Source organism: Maniola hyperantus, chromosome 19 (genome assembly GCF_902806685.2).
Source record: "Maniola hyperantus chromosome 19, iAphHyp1.2, whole genome shotgun sequence".
Classification (NCBI taxonomy): Eukaryota; Metazoa; Arthropoda; class Insecta; order Lepidoptera; family Nymphalidae; genus Maniola; species Maniola hyperantus.
In genome coordinates, this window is record NC_048554.1 from 10,257,788 (window position 1) to 10,282,613 (window position 24,826).

At 37.5% G+C, this 24,826-nt stretch overlaps 1 protein-coding gene across 1 annotated transcript in view; it reads right to left on the bottom strand.

Annotated features, from left to right (window-relative positions):
• Nucleotides 1-1,337: 1,337 nt before the first annotated feature.
• Nucleotides 1,338-24,826, bottom strand: part of LOC117991097 (protein jim lovell-like) — a 56,376-nt gene continuing 32,887 nt past the window's right edge. Inside the window, exons 2-3 of the mRNA XM_034978653.2 lie at nucleotides 5,690-5,818; nucleotides 1,338-2,765 (exon numbers count right to left, since the gene is read on the bottom strand). Coding sequence (XP_034834544.1) covers nucleotides 2,119-2,765; nucleotides 5,690-5,818 — 776 coding nt within the window. The 3' untranslated portion in view covers nucleotides 1,338-2,118. The remainder of the gene's footprint in view (nucleotides 2,766-5,689; nucleotides 5,819-24,826) is intronic.

Below are 24,826 nucleotides of genomic sequence, written 5' to 3' on the forward strand. Positions count from 1 at the left end.
ACTTGACGTCACAAACTTTGCTTTTGGCGAACGTTATGCAAAATAAAAATAATTAAGAAATCTGTAGATTTGCTTTATTGGATACCCATAATGGATTAGAACGATAAGAACATAGTAATACTTGCGATGCCATTCTAGATCGTTGTGAGAAAGTAGAAATTAATGTAACTTACGGGCAGTATTCAGAATCTAACCAAAACATATTTGGAAAAACGAAAATACGTTGTATACCTACTGGGTCAAGTGTGGATACCAACGTTACATTACATTGCATCGCATACGTTCCCTATTTTATCAGTACATCTCATACTATATATTCATTATCCTTTAATAAACGCACGTTTTGACCTTTGGCGGACGTCCATCATGATGGACCGTGTAACCAGGCCTTCACAGTATCGTATGTACAATAGAACCGTTTGAAAACTTTTGATATTTTAATCGTCCCGTGATATTCTAATTCAATACGAAATCATTGTATACAATTATCTAAAGCCAGGTAGTGTTGAGACCCGATTTATTCTAACTTCCATTATTCACTAAAATCTTGAAAGCTCCTTTTTATTTGAACATTGAGTGCAGATACTTTATTTGTCTTAACCTGGCGCGCACTGTCGTTGTTGTTATTGATAATGAGGTCTTTGTTATTTTTTTTGTGATCTTTAATCAGAAATTTGCTGACGTCACGATGTGATCGGACCACCGGAATAGAGGAGTCGGGCTCACGAACTGGGCGGCTCATAGGCCATAGCTCGTGACGTACCTACATGTCATGGTACACTTTATGGTCTACATGACCCCTATTTCCTTTTTTATGACTCCCTGTAAAGATTATGACGTATTTTTAAGTTTTTTTTATGTTCCTCGAGATTTACAATTAATAAAGTAGGTATCTATCGTTTTGATTTACGGCCGAAATTAATAAAATCAAGCTATCCGTAATTTGTCGTAATAAGTAACTATACGACGTTGTTAATTGTCAAAAAAGAGCGTACAATTTTAGACAAATAAGTAACTAAGTAACTTATGGACAGATTACAGATAGGCTTGATTAATTAATAATTTCGGTCGTCAGAAGATTGTGTTTGTGTGTGTGACTAGTGCGTCGCGGACCCTCCAATGACGGCTGCGTTATCTATCGACGTGTCGATAGTCATCACTGTATTCACTTCACTAATTCTACAACAATTATTACAAATACGTACTACCATTTTAGACACGTAATGTCTCCTTAACTAATGGTTAATTTAAATTTAATATCCCATTAATTTATATAATAACTATTTACATTTTAAAAATTGTTTATAATTATTCATCGAATAAAACTATTATTACGAAATATTTTACAAACTTTGGTGAAATGCAGAAGTCAATTCGCACGTAACATAATATCTACACTTGATAACACAGAAAGTAAAGGCAAGAATCGATCGAGGATAGACTATTAAAAGTATTAAAATCGTAGAGCCTTAAGTGATATGAAATATTATTTAAAAAAAATATACTTAAGTAATAATTATAGAGAGGGAATGTCGGAATGGAATGTCAACAATATAAGACTTGAACAACATCGCCGCCGTGGCGATAACAATCACAACACACCTTTCATCCTTATTGCACTCCTTCGGAATAATAAATTATCGCCTAGCACTTATACGAGACGCTCAATATACATTTACAATATTAACACATCTTTTAAATATAAATTTAACTAATTTTAACTCGGACATCGCTCGTCCCTAACCGCGTAGTAGATCTTATAAACGCTTTTATGTGACCGGGCGGAACTGAAATTCTGTCAAAGTACGCCGACAATCTTAGCATAACTCATTTCCAATTAGATATTGCACGCAATGGTTAAGTACATAAATACAATTAGATCACAATTTAAAACCGAGCATACACTAACAAAACTCCAGTTTTACCGTCGTTTACTCGTAGTGTACCTGAGCGATTACATGCCCATAAATTATAAGGATCCCGTTCTAGCGACGCAAGTCGCAATCTCTTGCGTCTCTTTCGCCTCGCGGGCGGTGGAAAGAGAAAGATGAAAGTTTACAGAGACGAGACGAGCTGTAGAGAAGGTACAGTGCAGAGGTTTCAACTAATTTGGAAGGTCTAGTCCTGCCCGTTGTGGTGCAGCAACGTGCGCGTGTCGGGCGGATGCGGCGCGTGCGACGGCCGGTACGAGTCGCCCTCTTCATCCGCAGAGTTCTCCTTCGACCTGTCGCTTTTGCAGTCTTCCTCCTTCGTCACCCCCGAGAGAGAATCCAAAGCCATCGGCATCGACTGGTATAGCTCTCTCGCTTTCTCGCTCGGCGGTAGTAAGTGTAGCATGTTCAGCGGCATCGGAAACCCAGGCGGAAACTCCGGATAGAAACCTTGCTGAAACGGATTGAACATCGGATTCGACGAGATATCAGGCTCCGAACTCGACGGCCTTTGGCTCGCGTTCTGATGATGCTCGTCTTTCTCGTGGTGTTTGCTCGATGGATGGTTGTTGTTGTTGTTCCCAGAATTCAGATTTAAAACTTCTAAGGGTCCTCCGATGCAATCTTTCCTCAGCTGCTCGAGTTTTAAACTCTTGCCGTATTTACCCCGCACGTACATTAGTAGAGAGTTGTACGGGATGCCGAATATCCGTGACGCTTGGCTCGTGGTCATTTTCTTGTTCCAGACGTGTTGTAAAGCTTCCGTTAGTTCCGCGTTGGTCCAGGATCGGGGCGGGCCACCGCGCGGTGCGCTGTGCTGCCCCTTCGGTCGCCCTGTCGAACAAAACGCATAAATTAGATACGCGGATTACTTAGCGATTCGTGTTTGAAGTTGTAAAATATTGAATCCGCTAATTACGTTGGGGATGTCGCATTCAGTGATTTATGTCCGGGCGAATGCACTATGCAGGCAGAAGGCGGTGCAAGTCGGCGGGAGTGCGGGTGGGTTGCACGACATGTGCCGTGAGTCGCGACAACATTACCGAATGCACAACTATCTAATAACTGTGTTTTGGCTTCGGCAATAGCTCGGCGCCGAAAGTCGTCACTAGGCGAAATGAGCGGGTTCCGAACCCCGCGGGCGACACGCCGGGCTCGTCATTAATTCGACGCGAGCACGCGACTATTAAGGCGGGTCTGTCAAAAAGAAAAGCGGACCTGCATACGCCGGCGACGTCGCCCCATGTAACTTTATAGTTTTATAATTTCAACGGATCACGTTAACTCGGTTCCGATCAGATAATTCGTGGAACGTTTCGGATTACGGCCGGAATGATATTTTATTATGGAAATTAGTTTTTCTTTTAATAGTCGTCGCGAGGCACGCGAGCTAGTGGTCCGGGCGCGGAAATTAAAGACGTTTTCCATTTAGTGACGGGTTGAGCTCTTCGCTCGCTCGTTAGCATTTTACAAGGGAGCATCGGCATGCATGTGACGTCTCCGTCGAGCGATGGGCGCTAATCGATCGGGCACTATTGTGCCGCGCCCGTTGTGCCCGTCTCCACAGTCCGACTCCGCAGTGCCTCATTCAAAGCACACGTTAGACTCGCCGTCTGTTCCCCTATGAGATACGCTATCAGATCGTCTTAATAAACATTCGCCGGGAAACAATAGTCGTTTAACATTTTGCGCGATGCGATTGCGAGATGTGTGATGGGATGCTGCGCTTGCTATCTGCCGCTTGCTAATGTTGAACGCGCTATTGTTATCATATGCTCGTTGCATTTAATATTTACTTATGAAACAAATTATTGCAACTCGGCTTTTATCAAAATAAAATGAAATGAAACACATAGATATAACCATATTTATCAAAAACTTTAGCTACACAATTCCGTTGTCTTTCTCCAAACTAAATTTAGAGTATCTGCATCCTTTTCTTTTTAACAATGCTAAAAAGGGACAGAACATGAACTTTACATTTAAAGACTCTAAATTTTAGTGCACGCTACAAATTTAAACAGTAGGCTCGCGACTGTGCGCTAAAATCACGGGTTTTACCATCTAAAATTAAATTTAAAACTGTCAAACTGCGTCTGTCCTTTTCATATTAAGTACATTAGTAAGAAGAGGATGCGAATACTCTAAAATTAGGGAGTGCCCAGAATCAGTACCAATGGTTCGATAGAATCTTGGTCCGTAGATTAAGAAAATCCTTAGGGGCCTGCTTAAAAGTGCTTTCCCAAACATAGTCATGTATAAACTGACTGATTCTTCCCGGCTTTGTTCAGGTCATATTTCCGAAAATACTTTCGTGAATCCTAATTTTACGTAGGCTTTGTTTAGGTGGAGTTTTTGAAAAACTTTCGTAATTGAGGTCTACTAACGTCATAAAGAAAATCTGCATGCAAAATCATAAATTTCTAGACCCTTTGTTTAAACTGTACGTTGATATGTCAGTCAGTCAGTCAGTTTATTCTTTTATATGTACAGAAGAATATTACCTAGTTAGAATAAATAATATTTAATAGTCATTTTTCCCTGCCGTGATTTTTAAAGGTCAGATAGAATTTGGTATCTTACCTACCTATTTAGGGAAATGAAATAAATAAATTAGTTTTAGTATAATACTAGATGAATCCCGCGACTTTGTTCACGTAGATTGAGGTTTTTAAAATCCCATGGAAACTCTTCGATTTTCTGAGATGAAAAATCGCATATCCTCCTTCGGGATGCAAGCTATTATTTCTCTACAAAATTTCGTCAAAATCGGTTAAACGGATGGGCCGTGAAAATCTAGCAAACAGACAACTTTCGCATTTATAATATTAGTAGGTAGGTATAAATATTGTCTTTTCTTATTATTACCTTGATTTTTGAAGGCCAAGTAAGTTGCTTGATATTCAGGAAAATAAAAACGTTCAACGATTGGAAAAAGTTTGTGGTTTGATTAAAGCATTTTTCGAATTGGAATGAAATTCTTCGGGTTGAATTCTTGCCTTAGCATTCGAAGTTTTGTCAGTTACTTACCTAAGTACTTAGCTACCGACCGGAATCTTTTAAAATAGGAAGTAGAAAAGACAATTTAAAGTAGTTGGTATATTCTGTGCATATACGTATACCTAATACAATCCATCTATAGAAAATTTTATAAAAGTGTAATTTGTAATTGACCCAAACGACCTCAAATTAATTGGAAAATGAAATTCGGTAGGTAAATTGCATCCTACGGAAGGACATTATTCGGCAGGAAATATTGTACATCGCCCTTTAGAAAGAGAGAGCGGTTTCGTAGAGCGTTGTCTCTGTCGTTGAGACCGACAAAACGTCACATAGGTATGAGTGGAAGAGACAACGCTCTACAAAGCCGAAATCTCATTCTAAATGTCGATATACAATATTTCTTCCCGGCTACTGTAGACTTTTTGTCCTGAAAAATCAAAGAGTTGGGGATTCTTAGAAAACTTAAATCGACGTGGCCGAAGTCGCGGGCGTCATATTGTATTCGTTACAGAGATAGGTGGACATCCTGGAAACGGGCTTAGGCTACTTCTTATGCCGGAAAATCAAAGAGTTCCCACCGACGAGCGACATATTGTGCTATATATTATGTATCTCTCGTGATACATTGACGAAATACTTACATTTTTTCTTGACGTTGCTTGGCGAATAGCTTGCGCGTCGGGCCGCGTCAGAGGCTACATATTGTGCTCTAGGGGTCTCATGTATCTCTGGTGATACAATAATGGAATACTTACATTTTTTCTTGACGTTGGTGAATAGCTGCGCGTCGAGCGGCGGCGGGCGGTGCTCGACGTCCATCAGAGGGTACATTTTGTGTTCCATGCCCGGCGGAAACAGTCCCAGGGGGGACTCCATACCAAACACTGTAACAATAAAAAATATATGTAGGTAGAGGTAGGTATTTATTATTAGGTATCTACTACTTGATTGATAATAATAAGTTTGGTATACGAATGCAATCTTATCCGATACAATTTGCAAATAGGTCTCTAGTTTTCATCTAGTCTACTATTTTTATTTTGTATTTTTAGTCCTTCACAAAAGCTTTGATTTGAAAGTAAAGAAAAACGAAAAAGTTTTTTTCTCTTACTTTTGCTGTATTTAATTTCTTAAAAATCTTAATTCTTAATAAGTAATTAAGATTTAGAAGAATTTAACTCTACAAATCTTTAAAAAAACCGGCCAAGTGCAAGTCAGGCTCGCGTAATGAGGGTTCCGTACTACAGTCGTATTTTTTCGACATTTTGCAGGATAGTCCAAAAACTATGATACATAAAAATCTGTTTTAGAATGCACAGGTGAAGACCTTTCATATGATACCCCACTTGATATAGTTATCTTACTTAGAAAATTGAAAATACTAATTATTAGTTCATGACCACAATTTTTTTTTTGTGTGATGTAACTTTCACATTCAAATTCACGGTTTTCCGGTTTTTTCCCAAATGTCAGCTATAAGATCTACCTACCTGCCAAATTTCATGATTCTAGGTCAACGGGAAGTACCCTGAGTAGGTTTCTTGACAGACCGACAGACAGACAGACAACAAAGTGATCCTAAAAGTGTTCAGTTTTTCCTTTTGAGGTACAGAACCCTAAAAAATAGTTTTTTTGCTTGCAGAAGCTATTACATACCTATTTTAGTATAAGAATTTGAAACCATACCATAAAGTTATTAGTTTCGCTACTCGACACTAGGTGGCGCTAGCAGTATCTCGCCGAACTTAAATGAATATTACGAAAGTTCGTAAACGGCTTGCGGCCGAGTATATTGAACTTTCCTGCCACAAAAAATATTTTAGAACAAGGTTTTTGCCACAAAGGATAAAATAAATAGTTTCAAAGCGTGCTTAGCTAAACTTACAAAAAGTAAACATCTGTAAATAAGGTGTTTTTACCAGAGATCTAGATCTATACAATTTTTATCACTAAAGCAAACTTTTGACAAATGTACCTAGTATAGGTCTACCTTACCATAAAATATCTCTGTCAGTGTGTCTGTTTCGTGGTAGACACTTAGGTAATAGATTGAGGATATTTAATGGTAAGTTGATTTACGTATTTCGGCGATTTATCATTATTAGGTAGGTACTTATACTTAGAATAAAATATTCATAGAAAATATTTTAACCGGTGATAAATAGGTAGATTGTTATTAACTTGGTATTCATTTCATTATAATATTATGCTTTTAGTATTTATAAGCCTATGTATATTTTTATGTTCTTTCGGTTAGGTTATTTTATTGTAAAACTTGTTTTCCTACGTTGTGAACTCAAAAACATATTATGTAACTTAAGGGTGTAATTCTGTGGGCGGTTCTGTGACAAATAAAATAAATAAATAAAGAGAGCGTGTTCACTATTCAGATTGAACCGCGCAGCGGATGATTTTTGTACTTATCTTAAAATTATTACCTATTCTAGTAGCGCGAGCGGTTGCCTTAGAAATAAACCTCCTATTTCGGAGGATAGGCAACCGCTAGAAGCTTTTTTGGAAAGCTCATCTGAATTTAATTTTTTAAGAAGAATAAACTTTTTTCTTTTATTCTATTTATCGCAGTCAAGGGCTAACTTGGAAGGGTTATGGCAATTTCATTAAATTCTATAATTGGTTTCTACGCGGTATCGTACCGGATCGCTAAATCGCTTGGCGGCATGGCTTCGCCGGTATAGTGGTACCTGGCCAGGGCCGCAGCCCCCAACCAAGCTCTCACAATACAAAAAACTATTATTATTAATCGTGAAGTACCGTTCATAGAACAGTCTTTATAAATATAAAATTCAAAGTCTTGACTGACTGACTGACTTATAATATATCAACGCAGAGCCTGAACCGCTGGTCTGAGACATGAAATTTTAAGGGTGTGTTCTTTGTAAAGAGTAGGTATCCAATAAGAAAGGATTTTTCGAAATTCCACCCCTAAATGGGTTAAATAGGGGATGAAAGTTTGTATGAAAGTCCGTCAAGTTATTTGCACGAAAATTGGTATTTGGGTTGTGGGTCACAAATGAAGAAATACGTGTTCAAAGATTTTTGGAAATTCAACCCCCACCTCGATTTTCTAAATTCCACCCGGGTCAGCTAGTATCAAATAAATACAAAGTGCCGCTAGAAGATGTCGCTACTGCTCGGTCAGATAGACTAACGATACATTTCCATTGTCTGGAGGCTCTGGCAATAATAAATGGCGGATTACGCGACGGTCGGTGGCGGCTCGTAAATACTAAATACCTACCTGCCTGCGAGGTGTCGTCCGTTGAACTATGGCTACTAGGTAAGTATAATCAATGATGGTTTACCTAATGAAAAAAAATAGCCAATAGACTCGCTCACCAAGTGTTCCGTACCTTGGAATGATATGTGTTTCTTATTAATTATTTTCAACTGCAAATACAAGTTTGTAATCGCAAATTTTATCCATCTATTTATAATGAACATTTATGGTTTTCGGTTTTTGTCTTTTTGCCAAATTTCAAGATTCAACGGTCAACGGGAAGTAGGTAGATATCTATAGTAGGTACTCCACAGGTCGATATGGCACTCGGCGTGGGGACGGGGACGCTTCGCACACCCGCACAGACCCGTTGACGTGCGGATGTGCGGGGTGTCCTACCGGCTCATACTTCGATTGCCATCTCGACATGATGCGAACTGTACCTAATACGTAATTCCCTTCCGAGTGTCAAAATATGCAGCATAAAGAGCTGCTGCATCTTTTAATTGCGTTGACTACGTGTGGATAGTAATATTATGAGTTATGAGTTATGAATGATCAAATCCTGTCTCGGGGAAGTTACCCCGGCTCCCGGCTCCCGGCTCGGTTTCTCTTTAGCTACATGTAAATAAGCCTGGAGGTGTCTTTGGCTGGTCGCGACAAATCGATACCTTTACTTTATTGCAATACCTAGTAGTATTGTACGCGACAGGTTGAAATGGCATTCGGGGAGGGAACGCCCCGCACATCCACACAGCCCGCGCGCTAACCCGGTGCAGGCGCGCGCGGGTGACGTGGATGTGCGGGGCGTCCCCCCGCCTCGTACCCCGATTGCCATGTCAACCTGTCGCGGAATATACATATACCTATAGGTAGGAATTTTAGTGCCTGTTCCTATAGGTAGTTCCACTTGGTTGATATGATTCGAATGCAATTTGAAACATTTTGGTTTTCTGTGGAGCCTGTACCCGTAGTACAAGATTTTACGTCTCACCAAACCAAACCAAATTCGAGAGTCGAAATACTTCCGCGTTACAGTAAAATGGTCCTAAACAGCCTTGAATTGAAGTCAAATATTCAATGCCACTGATTTTAATTTCGCAATGTTTCCGCTTGGAGCGCTGGCTGTAGAAGTGTAGACAAACTTGAGCTTTAAAACAAGGCAGTTAAGATCCAGTTTACTGTAACGCGGAAGTATTTCGACTCTCGAATTTGGTTTGGTTTGGTGAGACGTAAAATCTTGTACTACGGGTACTGTACTTAGCTGGTAAGAGCTGGTACCTAATAATCAATACCATTATTATAAATGCGAACACCTATACAACACCTATATTATAAATGCGAAAGTGTGTTTGTTTGTCTTTCAATCGCGCTGCAACGGAGTAACGGATCGATGCCATTTGCACGGATATATTGACAGACATGAAGAGTGATATAGGCTACTTTTCATCCCGGAAAATCAAAGAGTTTCATAGGGATTTTTAAAAACCTTCACGCGGACGAAAGCTTCGAGCATCAGTAAGGTATTTAATTTTAAGAACTTCATAAAATTTTTCATCTCAAATCTATTTGACCTGTCTGGGGTTTAGTTCCAGGACTGATGGTTAAAGTTACTTTACATTTACGCTCAAACCACCACCACTTGACCACCAAGTCTAAGTAAAGTGGATTGTACAAGTTAATAGCTGTTATTCAATCCTCCACGATTAAGGTTTATTTTTTTTAAGAATATTAGCCATGTTAAATGACTAATATTCCCCATACCTCTCCAACTAAGCGTGAAGCTTGTGCTAGGAGTAGGTACGACAATAGTGCAACGGGCGGGGTTTGAACCGTCGACCTTTCGGTTATCAGTCCACTCCTTTACCCGTTGAGCTATTGAGGCTCAACGGTTAAAAGTAAAATGGTCCAAAGTTAACAAATTCTGACCCATTTTGCTTTTGTTTTATTTTAACCTAATCGTAACGTAACGTTCATCGCTTCTCATGCTACTGAATGAAAGGGTATTTTTCCTTCGAAATCATTGAATTTACTATAGAAAAAAAAGTTTAGCACTTAGACTGGGCGCGTTTGGAACCCTCGTAGCTTTAGTTTTAAGTTTGCGTAATAATTATCACCACTATATCTTAGAAATCGAACATCTGACCATCAAAAAGAGTTATTTTATTACCTATTTTGAATAAATCATTTGACTTTGACTTTGACCTAAGCGGATATAATCCTATTAATAGCGGATAAGTCCTTTAGGTACCTAATTTATTTACCCATAAGTAGGTAATTTAATAAGGATATTGGGTCATTTAGGAATATGGCACTTATGACTTAACCAGCAAAACTGTGTGTCCGACTCAAATCCGCTCTGCAAAACGCGGTATATATCTTTAATAACATATAATTATACTACCAAGCACATACGTAATGCTTTAAGAAATGGTGTAAAATTTATTGCATACAATTGTACACGTATCTACATCATCATCATCATCATCAACAGATAGACGTCCACAGCTGACAGTTTTCTTGTAGGGACTTCAACACACCACGGTCTTGCGTCACCTGAATCCAGCGGCTCCCTGCGATTCGTTTGATGTCATCTATCCACCTAGTGAGGGTCTTCCACTGCGGTTTGCGGTTTTTTTCTCTTTATTAAAGGGTTTGTTCAAACATGTCACCCTTGTAACAAATCACAGTAGGTAAGTATAATTATCTTCGTTTTAAAGTTACATTAATTTAAAATACTATGAACAATTTGTCCATCATCTCTCAACTTATAAGTTATCCTACTACGTTATTATACAGAAGCTAGGAAGCATTTCATAAGAGCGCACTAATTGCATGGGATATTAGATTCACAGCATACGCATTAATATTACGAAAGGCTCGCTAGGCTGTGGTTAGTGTGACGGCGCGGGCGGGTGAAGCCGCGCGCACAACTAGTTAATTATTAGCTGCCAATGGTAAGATGTATGGGTGTTTCGAGTTCACTTTAAATACTGTCTGTAAGTAAATATTAAAGTAACCTAACTGAGATTTCGCAATTTTAACTCATCATGATCAACCCATCGCCGGCGCACTACAGAGCACGGGTCTCCTCTCAGACTGAGAAGGGTTTTGGCTATAGTATATCACGCTGGCCATGTGCGGATTGGTAGACTTCACACACCTTTAAGAACATTATGGAGAACTCTCAGGCATGCAGGTTTCCTCACGATGTTTTCCTTTACGGTAAAGCAAGTGATATTTAATTGATTAAAACGCACAACTCCGAAAAGTTAGAGGTGCGTGCCCGGGATCGAACCCCCGACCTCCGATTAGAAGGCGGACGTCCTAACAACTAGGCTATCACAGCTTAATTAACTCACCTTAAAGTAATTTGGCACATAGTTTTAAGCAAAATTATGTAGATAGGTTCTTACCTAACTAGTCTATCATGCTTTATAATAAAACTAACTTTCATCCGCGAATTTATCCACTATACATATTATATTATTCACAGCATATACTAAGAGATAATATTGTATCAGTAAAAGAATTTTCAGAATCGGATCAACAGCAAAGAAAACCCCAAAAATATTACAAAAATAAAAAAAATTACAAGCCACTTCTCGTTTCTACTTGAGTTGTTGAAACAGACATTAAGTTATCAACATAAGAATGTAAAACTTATGCAATGATATAAAAAACGTATGATTACTTTTTATTAATATATCACTTTACAATACTTCATTATAGGTCGCCATTATAGTTTAAAACTGAATTGGCTATAAAAATGTTTATCATGTCTGAAATTGGTTATTTTAGTGTCAATAAATAATTCGTATATTGATTATTGTGTTAAGTAGGTACAATGCAATGCAGTCCAGTTCAGTGTGAGTGAAAGTTCTAACAGCCTGCGTTTTTATGAACGTATCTAATAAATAATTTTTATTTTTTTACTCGAGTTTGAATTTGACACAAAAACAACTTAATTTGACTTGTTACATTTTGTGCAAAAAATAGCGATCAGAAAAAACAAAATAAAATGAAACGCCTCAAAGTTGATTTAAGTACATATATGGTTAGGTAAGTATATTATCATGCATTTGTTTTTTTTATTACATAACAACTTGACTTGTTCGTACATAATTATAATAATATGCTCCCGATCAAATTTCGACCTCAGCGGTCAATTTTTTTTAAATATACTAAAGGCACACGCCTGGAAAGTGATGATGTATCATGTAGCCTAAGGTGGGACGCGTTTGCCTAGAAAATCCGTTTATCCTTTAGATTGAGTACCTATTAAATAATACCTACCATTTATTTTATGTTACGAAATAAGTATTAAACCTTGGTTCATATACCCAAATAAGGTACATTGATTTCGCAGAAAAAAATATTTGTAAGCTCTGAGAAAAAAAAGCATTGCGGTTTCTTTTTTATTATGTGACTCAGTAATAAGAAAGGGACAAAAACTACATATTTTTATGTACTTCTCATTTGTTATTGTATTCTTTTACTACTGTAGTTGGCTGGCGGCCAAATTGCTACTAGTACAAAACTCATACGTGGGTAAGATTCAGAGTAGGATTGCCACATTTTTTAAATCCGCGATTTTTTTATTAGGTATTCGGGACACGGATAGGAAAAGTAGGCGGCAGAAAATATTGTACATCGACCTTTAAAAGAGATAGTGGTTTCGTAGTTGTCTATGTCGCTGAGACCGACAAAACGTCACATAGACATGTGAGTAACAGGGACAACGCTCTACAAAGCCAAAATCTCTTACTAAAGGTCGATGTATACTATTTCTTGCGAGCTACTGTACTTATTATAAACACTTAATAATGCCCGCAACTTCGTCTGCGTGGATTAAAGTTTTAAAAATCCGGTGAGAACCCTTTGATTTTCCAGAATAAAAGGTACCCTATGTCATTCTCCAGGTCTTTAATAAAAACCATACCCATGTAAAAAATTACGTCAATCCATTGCTACTTTGTGACACGATTGTAGGACAAACCAACAAACAAACACAATTTCGCATTTATAATGTGGGTAGTGTGTACCTACTTTAAATTATTTATTTTGAGAATGATTTAACTGTAATATCGCAATTAGGTGGTCGATTAAGGCAAAACTGCAACACTTTTTTTAATACTCATTCAAATCATATTTAAAAAATGTTTACAAAAATTAATTGAATCACTTCAAGTAGTGACAAAGACAAATAAAAGAGGTAGGTAAGGAAAGGTTTGCGGAAAATTAAATAATAATACCTACTTAATACATATTGACAATATATAACGCTGTTTGATATACCATGACGTCTCGTTTAGAAAAAAGAACCGTCTAAATAGAAACGGGACTGTCCCGGAAAACTCGGAGCATGTGGTTACCCTATCGTAGTCCATTTCCCGGGCTTTATTGCCCCGGAGCTAACGAACCGTTAATTCGTATCACTCGTTAAGGCCGGCAGATATACGCTGGTTATTTGCATAATTACCCGCAATCAATACACATTCGCATCTCCAGCCAATTGCTCTGACCGTATGGAGTGGCCATTATGGGATATCTTGTATCGGTCAACATTGCTTTTATAGTGCATAGCGACCCACCCCGGCTTCGCACGGGTAGCTTATTACAATTTTCGTTACATCACAAAAAAAAATGTATTTTCAATTTTCAAACTAAGATAACTATACTAAGTGGGGTATCATATGAAAGGGCTTTACCTGTACATTCTAAAGCAGATTTTTCTTTATTGACTTATCGTTGATTCGTCGTTTTTGATTTATCGTGCAAAATGTCGATAAAAATACCTGAGTACGGAACCCTCGATGCGCGAGTCTGACTCGCACTGTGTGTATTTCTATTTCGTTTTTTTTTAAATTTTAAAGCTTTTCTAAGATAAAAACTTTTATCTTAATCGTTAAAATGACGATTCTGCTTAAATGTAAAACAGTAAAGTTTTCAGAAATATTTTCTTTATCGCTTCATTAAATGACTAGGTTACAAAAAATTCTTTATTAGTCAGGGTCCAGGGACCATATATTTTATTGAAGAGAGAGATGAACCTCCCAAGTAACACAAAACTGCCTTAAAAGATGTCACATGAGGTCCACATCGGTACTTTAAGCGTTTATGAAGAGTTATTAGAGTCCACCGTCACTGCAAAAGCCTAATATTACGCTTTCGACTGTATATTGACTTATTAAGTACCACGAAGGCATCGCTGTAATGCTGCGAGCGTTACTAGCAGTTGCACAGGTCATGTTATTCAGCTATTAGCAATATTTAGCACTGCCAGCTATAATAAAGTACATTTGTGGACTCTAACTCAGCTATTTTCTGAATAAAAGGTCACAAGTGTATCTTTCAAATGTTTGCATTTTAACAGAGCACATGTGAGTTATTATAATGCTATCAGTTATTCTGTGAATTCAATTAACGCTTTATGCTGCATATAGTGGAACTTTCACAGTTTTAATCAGCTGTTATACGCACCTATAACCTATAACTGCACTTATCTAGGTCACATGATCACTTTTGGTGAAACTATATGGTGCTAAATTACAGCAAACTGGTATATAAGCTTAGTAGTGCTCCTCATTTCGAATTCGAACTGCTAAGGCTTGTAACACCCTTTCAGCATCAGTTTTCCCCTCCAATCATAATATACCTTCAAGTCAAGAGTGAATAGGCATCTTCTAGACAAGCGCGCTCCATCTTAGGCTGCATCATCACTTGCCACCAGGTCTGATTGCAGCCAAGCGCTAGTCTATAAATAAGAATAAAAATCGAAGATAAAGACGTACAGTACGTCGGTCGAGATGGTGATCGGGGAGGGAACACCCCGCACAGCCCCCACGCTAACCCGATGCGAGCGAGCGCGGTGACGTGCGGGAGTGCGGGGCGTCTGCTGCCTCATTCACCGATTGCCATCACAACCTGTCGCGGATTATACATATTAAGCTAAATCTAAGCATAAAAATAGAGATTGTCTCAGGAACACGAGTGACTCTTGAATCGTTCATAATAAAGGTAGGTAAGGCAAGTTCTAGTTATGACGGAAAAAGAAAAAGCTCTCACCTAGTTTGAAGCGAGGAAAATCGCAAATTATATGCGGGCGAAAACCGTACCGTATAACGTGTCCACTCTATTTCTTATTATTGTCATCGAGATTGTTTTTAGGGTTCCGTACCCAAAGGTGCCTATCACTAAGCTTCCGCGGTTCGTCCATCTGGTCTCATGAACCGTAATAGATAGATAGAGAGTTGAAATTTGTACTGAGTATGTAAGTATTTCTATTGCCGCTATATCAACAAAGAATATCGTATAACTATTGATTGTGTATTGTAAATTAAGCTTTTAGTTCTTTGTACAACAAATAATAAAAAACCAAGATGGTGAATTCCAAAATGGCCGCCATGCAAATTAAAATTTATAAGCACGTACACTACGCGGCAGAAAATAACGTACATCGATCTTTAGAAGGAGGTAACGAATTTGTAGAGCACTGTCTCTGTCGCTGAGACCGACAAAAGGTCATATAGGAATATACATCGCTCTAAAAAGCCGAAGTGTCATTCTAAGGCTGATGTACATTTTTTCTGTCGCGTACTGTACCTAGTGTTATATATCTTGTACGATGATACGGAACCCTTTGTGTGCGAGTCCAGCTCGCACTTGTCTGGTTTTTTTACTGAGTAAAATTTCAAATTTCTATGAGAACAGAGTAAACCTTGCGGTCAATTAGTTGTGCCGTAGCGCGTCGGCTCACTTGACGCTTTCTAATTCCAGTGTTTGAGACACCTCGCGAAACTGTTCAACCATAAACAATGATTTACGAAACACGCCACCGAACAAGTGCAATATACCTACCACTTACCACCTAGCTACCTATCTTAACGTCGGCGCTTGATCATTTATTAATATAATAATAAGAGTCGATTTTCGAAACACGTCATCGAACAAGTGCAATAGGTATACCTACCAGTTTCATTTATATTCCTAAACTAGCTTGTACTCGCGACTTCCTCCGCGAGGACTACGCATTTTTCAAACCCCTATTTTACCCCTTGAGGAGAAGAATTTTCAAAAACCCTTTTTTAGCGGATGTCAACGTCAATAGCTATCTGCGTGCCAAATTTCAGCCCTATCCATCCAGTAGTTTGAGGTGTGCGTTGATAGATCAATCAGTCAGTCAGTAAGCTTTTCCTTTTATGTATTTAGATTTATCTAGGACCTGAAAGTTCAACCACAGCTAATGAAATTGTGATTCTATTTTCTTAACGTCGCCAAATTATATCTTTTATTCTACCTGTACCTTTACTGTATTTCCTCTCATCATCATGATCAACCCATCGCCGGCTCACTACAGAGCGGGTTTCCTCTCAGAATGAGAAGGGGTTTGGCCGTAGTCTACCACGCTGGCCAAGTGCGGATTGGCAGACCTATTGGTATTTCCTCTAATTAGTAGGTAGTTATTCAAAAAAGTGTTTGCATTAATTCTTTTATTTAAATTTCACCTACTAGGCTACTAGTGAAAACAGAACTAAAACAACGTAGGAACTGAAACTTCGCGCGCAATCGAAACAGCTTAGCGAAATTGGTTACTAGTTTACTACTAACTTGAGTAGACAACAAAGTTTATGATCGATTGCCGGCGCCCCATATGGAAGGCAACACATCGAAAACGAAAGTAAGCTCTCTAAACTTCGTATCTCGGCTCAACCCTTTCGCGCCCATAACTTGTCGGAGTTCACCACGTACGTTCATTGAGAAGTGAACGCACCCTCTCTCTCCCTCGCCCTCTCAGGGTCACGCACGTATGTGTTGTTGTGATGTTGTGTCTCCCTCCGTATACGTATTTATACGTATTTTCCCAGTAACCCGGCGAAAGCGAAGAGTAAATCGTCGCGGATGGAAAGGGTTGCGTTCAGGATGTTCAATATCGAGGTCGGGTTATACGCATATCGCACGTGACGTGGTGGTATATATAGGTTTGAACATCCGAAAGGGTCCATTCATTCGCCACACACGGGGACGAGCGGGCGTTTCAGTGACGTATTGAGGCTTTGTAGAGTTTGAAGCCGTGTGGGAGTCGCCGCGTGTTGTCTATGGTCAGGCCGCGCGTGCTCGTTAATTTTGCAACTAGATTTACAACTATAACTGTAAATTAACTTTATCGAGCGGACCCAAATCTAGGTCGTATGGAATCAGCATTAATTATCGCTTTAATCTTAGGGCCGATGTCGAGTCCGTACAATAGATCACATGATAGATAGCGGCGCACGCCAAGGACGCGAAAGTAATAACAGATAAATGCTTGTAACTACAATATGCATGGAACAGACTTGATGCATTGTCTGCGGAAGAGACAACTAAAAAGGGTAGAGCGGCTAAATACTGGAAGATTTTTTATATATTGATCTCATGCTCGCTAAGTAGCGTATGATGTCATACGATAAGGTACTTTTTGTAACCTGTCATTTGTGTTTTTGTGGTGCAATAAAGTATAAACATACATACATATACTTTCGTGGTTGATTTCACAAATCTACATCAATCATTATTACAATCTTAACTGTTGTGATTGGCTAAAATAGTAGGTATTTTGTCTGCAACAATGCGTTTTAGCAAATAGTGACAGATTGTCAGCCAATCAATGGCTCGATTACGGTAAAATGACAGCTACAATGTCACGGTCGAAATCATCTCTAATTGGTTAACGTTCGCTCACTATTGAATACCATAAATTTATCCAATCACAACAATTGAGATTGTAATAATGATGGATGCAAGGCAAATCGACCCGCAGACGTGATTGCGATCGTTACATTGTAGCTGTCAAACTATTTGTAGGCTTTTCAAGTGTGACGGATTAATCACTTTGTTGTAAAGTTAGTAGTCAAAATATTATTATGATGCATCTTATCAAATAGGCACTTGTTTCGATCCGCCTATTGTCGCTACGATACAACCAGAATTATTTTATTATTTGCGCTCACACAATTTTTTTAAAAGTGATTATGAATTTTATGAATACCTACCTTGGGGTTTAGACCTGAGTATGTGACAAGCGAAAAGTAGCCAAATGGCCATCTTTCCTTGTCTTATGATGCTATAATATATCTTGTTGTGATTATCTGTCACTTTGTCCTATCTGTCACATGATAGTTATCAAACAATTAAGTCTTTTAGTTTTAATAAGAAAGTCATGCTGTAAGCAGCGCATGGGGGTATGTTAATCTATTGCAGCTGGATTTTCGTCTATTTTTAGCAAAGGAAAATCTCCATAGATTGCGCATCGGAATTCCAGCCTAAACATTTATGCAATTTGAAACGATTTAAAAATGAATATGATATGTTCTTCCGTATACGCTTAAAATATAACTAAGTTAAAAAAGAAAAAAGTCCAATAAAAAAAAAACCATATAGGGTTTCTTTTACCGATAGGAAACCCTTGAAAAGATGCCAGATCAGCATAACTATAGAATCTCAGGACAACGCATGCGTCTAAGGCTTTGTACAGAAGGCTAAGAAATATAGCTAGGAAAATTTAAAAAAATCTAGGACAGTGTTAACATAAAACCGTATATACCTAGTAATCGATGTGGAGAGCAATTAGCCACAGAAAGAAGTCTAGGTCAGCCGAAGCCTATCCTTGCATTGTTCGCGATGATCGCGTGTCCAGTGTAAGTCCTCATTACATAAATCATGGGGGCTGGAGCATGTACCGATGACTTGTGAAGGAAAACTGTTATTTACTTGAGTTGTAAGCCTTGATTGGAGCAAGTGTTGGTGCCATCGCATAACAGAAATCAAGCATGTACCTATCTACGCAAGTTGGATTGATCATTCGGTTTAAATTATTTTTCAGAACAGCTGATGCCCGCGACTTCGTCCACGTGGATTTACATTTTTCAAAATCCCGCGGAAACTCTTTGATTTCCGAGATAAAAAGTAGCCTCTGTTAATCCAGGGTATAATCTATCTCCATTCCAAATTTCATCCAAATCTGTTCAGCCGTTTTTGCGTAATTGAGTACCAAACATCCAAACATCCACACTTTCACATTTTATAATATTATAGTAGGATTAAAACTTTTACGAGACTGTACCACGGAATGCTCTGACTTAGAACACTTAGTAATTTTATAGTCTCACACCAATGTTCCTACTCCCTACCAAATATCATATGGATACCTAAATACCTAAGGATGTATTGTGTTGTATAAAACGGGTACATACCACGGTTAATTAGGTGATTTTTAACTGCCGATATTTCGACTCAGTTACAAGAGTCAGTGGCATCTCACACAGACAGCCATATTATCAGCGACTGGCTGAGTTTAACATGACATCTCTTCGAAATAGGCGCGAAATACTTGACTTGTGCTTTCTACATAAAATATTACGTAATAAAGTTAAATGTAGTAACCTTCTCAATCGAATATCCTTATCTGTTCCACATAGAAACTCCCGTAGTTTTATATGCCCAAAAATCTTCCATATACCTTTCACCAAATCTCATCTAGGAAATCAAGCCCCAATTATGCGTATATGTGCAAAATTTAACGAAATATCAAAAAGATACCTGGCATCGACATATTTCATGACTCAGCTACTGCATTAAAAAAAAAGCTCTTATCATTTTACGGTGGGTTCATCTCCTAAGTAACTTAGTTATTTGTTTAGTTAGTTAAGTTCTATTTATTTGTCAAGATATTTTGCAAATGCTGTGTAAACATTTTATAGATACATTTATCAGCCTGTGTTTGTTTATAAGTGTCGTAGTTAGTGTTAAATTAATGTATTGTGTGTGTTCCTAATAAATAAAATAAAAATAAAATAAAAAAGAGTCGTGGTCACGAAAGGACGATGTACCGTTAATAACCTATAAGATTAAGATCCTTGTATGTTTTTCTGTATATGTTTACTTTGTGCTGTGGCCCTGTGTGCAATAAAGTATAAAATAAATAAAAGTATAAATAAATGATTTTTAAACTTCTTTTTCCTCAGCCTGGATATACTAGATGTCTGTACGGAGATTGAAGAATCCTTTTTCATAAAAAAGAACAGGCCTTTCCAGGCCAACAGTGGAACATAAACAGGCCGTTCTTACGTGTCTCTTACGTATCTCTTATCGCACCGGAAAGCGCAGCATTAAGCATGCAGACCCCCCCCCCCATACTTCTCCGCACAGACGTGGACGGACGACATCAGGCCAGTCGCAAGAAGTCGTAGAAGTCCATACAAGAGACCTATGTCCAGCCGTGGACGTCAATCGATAGTTGTTGTTGATGATGATGAAGATTTCTTATCGCGTTTTTTACAATATCTTTAACAATGATAAATAGTGTCATATACGGTACGTTCGCAATAAATGTAAATAAACTGTGGTGATACAAGACGAAAAATAAAAACACTGTCATTTCAACCGTACCTACCTAAAATTATAGGCCAGTCGTTCTTAGTCTATTGTCGTATAAAATGCTTTGAGAGAAAGTGATTTAGTTCGTGCTATTGGATTTGTACATACTATTAGGTATATCTAAATAAAACGAATAGGTACAATAGTGGTTCAATAAAAATATAAGAGCACAAAAGAAGACTACGTCTTTTAAAAAAAAGCATAATATGCTAGCTGATAGCTGATGCCCGCGACTTCGTACGCCTGGATGTAGATTTTTTAAAATCCCGTGGGAACTCTTTGATTTTCCGGGATAAAAAGTAGCCTATGTCACTCTCCAGGTCTTTAACTATACCCATGCAAAAAATCACGTCGATCCGTTGCTCTGTTGCGACGTGATTAAAGGACAAACCAACAAACCAATAAACCAACAAACACACTTTCACATTTATAATATGGGTACTGATTATGCTTGAACTTATTATTACTTGCATGTACCTTCAACATACTTGCACCTAAGGGATTTTCCCCCAACCTTTGCGAACATTATAAATAACTCTCAGGCATGCAGATTTCCTCACGATGTTTTCGCTCAAAGTTAAGGCAAGTGATATTTTAATTGCCTAAAACGCTTATAAAAAGAGGTTCGTGTCCGAAATCGTACCCCGTAGCGGACCCCTTGGATCGGAGACCGATGCCAACATTAGGCTACACTAGGTGTCCCCGCTATTTATAAAATCGAATCACAGCTTTTTAGATGAGGATTCGATACCACATCTTTTTAGTCGCGGCCAAAATAGACCGCGACTAATCATATTCATAATAATAACTGATCATTCATCAATGAAAATGTTTGCGAAACTAAAGAGTAACACACCTAAAACCATAGGTACACCGTTGTGTCGGAATCGAACATCCGTTTCCTTTTATAAACACTGTTAAAAACCAAGATGTTTAAAGTTTTAGACTGAGCAAATTTCATTTTTGCAGCCGATTGAAATTAATTCCGGAATTGTTATTTACATTTTATTGAAGAACTGATTTATGATAGGGCAATAACTTTTACCTTTTCTCCAAATGTCTTGTTTCAAAGAGAAACTGTTATATATACGACTCGATTGTATTAATCTTTCACTCAAAATAATTGTCAGCTTATTTCATTGCCTTTCGCATTACTTACTTACACGGTTTTTAAATTACAGTTCCAAATTCAAATTTTTAGGGTTGCCACAAAGTTTTATAATCTATTTACGTTTGAAAGCTTCGCTCCCAAAGTTTTTGTCCTAAAGTTTGTCATGAAAACTGAGAGAAAAATGGCGACAAATAAAAAAAAATAAGTTCGGTATCCCCGGATTAATTAGGAATAAACTTATTTGTACTTTATTTGTTTTGATACTTTATTTTTAAAACATTTAAATTGTAATTAGACGTATGCTGATTGTGATTGCTTAGTTCCTATGCTTTCTGCTGGGAAGATTTCCAAAGCAATTTTTTTAACTGGACTGCGTCAATAATTATTTATATTTTTAGGGTTCCGTATGGTTTCGTGCCTCAAAAGGAAACTTTATAGCATCACTTCATTGTCTGTCTGTCAAGACCATTTTTCTCATTATGCTGCTTATTTTGACACTTGCAGTCGCAAGGGAATCAAAACCTACAGGGTACTTCCCTTTGACCTAGAATCATGTGGCAAGAAGCACAAGTAAAGGGGAAAATCCTAATATTTGTAATTTAGTCGTCTGATAATGTCAGCCAGTTTCTCCTTTTGAATATATTAAGAGTCCCTATTTTTTATGCTATATAGTGGTAGGTATATTCAATCTTTTCAACATTATTCATAGGAAATTTCAGCTGGATTTCTTAGAAGGGTATTTGATGCAAAGCTTATTAATATTCAATATTCTATTACATGATAACGATCTCTTCTGCTGAGAGATTTTCAATACCTACCGCAATATAGGTAAGTTAGAAAATGAAAAGCTTATGCGTATAAAGTCATTTTCTCAACCTTATTTTTGCTTGCTGGCTTCGCTTTAAGTTTTGAAAATTATAGTTCAAGCATATGAATTTTGTAAGCTTTGTCCTTCAACAAATTCAAGTATGACATTTTAACGTTTATTAATTACTAGATGATGATAATTAACTTTGCGTGTGGATACATAATATATACGTTTTTAGGGTTCCGTACCTCAAAAAAAAAACGGAACCCTTATAGGATCACTTTGTTGTCTGTCTGTCTGTCTGTCAAGAAACCTACAGTGTACTTCCCGTTGACCTAGACTCATGAAATATTGCAGGTAGGTAGATGTTATAGCTGACATTTGGGGAAAAATCTGAAAACCGTGAATTTAGGGTTAGATCAAATTAAATTGTGGTCATGAACTATTTATTATTATTGAACGGATTTTCGAAGTAAGTAAGTATACCTATCAAGTGGGGTATCATATGAAAGGTCTTCACTTATGCATTCTAAAAGAGATTTTTATTTATTTTATGCATCATAGTTTTTGAATTATCGTGCAAAATGTTGAAAAAATATGACTGTAGTACGGAACCCTCAATGCGCGAGCCTGACTCGCACTTGGCCGGTTTTCTTATCTTATCTAGGGTATATCTAGGTTTATTTATCTTATCTTGCATCTCAATTCCAGAAGCCAAATCGGTTTATAATATTGGTAAGATTAAGTAATCAATATTTCTTTCTCCTACAACGCGTAATCTTTAAATATAATTCAACGACTATACAAATAGGTATATTGCTTTGTAGAGTTATTGACCTTTGCATACCTAGAAAATTAAAAATAAAATTAAAAAGGGGACACCCCTAAGTAACAAGATCACATTAGCGATTATTCGAATCACACACGCATAAGCCTGGGAGAATCTGTATAATACAAATGAATTGCTGGTAACATGTTAATTTTTTACTGTACCAATTTGATTCTGAGCTTTTGTAATGTGTTTTCGTTACTTTCCATATTACCCGTTCCGTGTGAAGAGGCCATTGTTTTTGACGTCGAACAATTGTCTATGCCCTACAAACTACGATTATAATGGAAAAGATAAAAAATTAAGACTGAATGGTCTTCGACTTTTGCCTCTCCCAAAAGCAATATATAAAAAAAAACGTAAAATAGGTAACCGTAAAATAAGACGATATTATAAACTTTGAACTTTGTAGCCTAATTAAAGTATGAACTATTATTAAAAATGATTCTCTCTATGAACTCAGTTGACACTAAATTGTGTGAAAAATAAAACTTAAATTATCGAAATGTTATGTCAAATCCAAATTGCTCCCAAGTTTTATTATTAAAGTCCTTACAACAAACAAAGCTGAAGCTTAATCTATAATCTGTGCTTAATACTTAATATCCATAGTAAATATCTCTCTTTTTTGGAAAGGAAGGTTTAATATCTGACATCTAGTCTCTTTTTTTTCGGGGCGCGATTTGCTTAATTTCTCTCTCTTCTATTGAGCTCACGACGTCCACAGTTCACACTCGAAATTTTGCATTGTTAAAAAATCGCTGATGTTAAACTGACATTATTTGAATCGGCAATCAATCGACTTTTTTAGGGGTTTTGCTGGTTTCTGATTTGATTATTTCGTAGGTACGATTTGTAAACGTTTCGATCTTTGAAACTAATTAATTTACTTGCCTACCTGGGTTTCGTAACATGTTTACCTACTGTTTTTACGCAGAGTGACGTTTCGTTTTATAATTTGTTAAAAAATCCTATAATCGGCCTGCGAAATAGTAAAACGGAGACATATTTTGTTAATTATAGATATACATTTTTTAACATAAATGTAATAATTTATATAAAAGCTATTAGGTAAATAAAAACTTTTGTGCCATCTTGAAGAAAACTAAATTGTTTAATAAATTGTATGGTCATTGAGCTTTACCTGGAGGAGATAAATCGAAAAACATAAAAAAACGTGTCAAGACTATCGATATAAATGACAAGATATGGTCAAGCGAACAAAATTTTCACGGTTTAGGAACCAAATAAATCAGCACCACCTCTTAGATACTAATGAACGACCCGTTTGAAACCTATAGGTACGTCACTGAGGTTGCATTGGTGCTAAAGCACTACTGAGTCGGTGCCATTTTGTTTTTTCAATAACACTGTCCATACGAAGTTATATATAAGTCAATGGTCAAGATTCAAAATTTAAATATCACTGTCCGTCCAGTTTTTAACGGGAAACTGCGATAAAAGTAAGAAAAACTTGGAAATTTTAATCTTA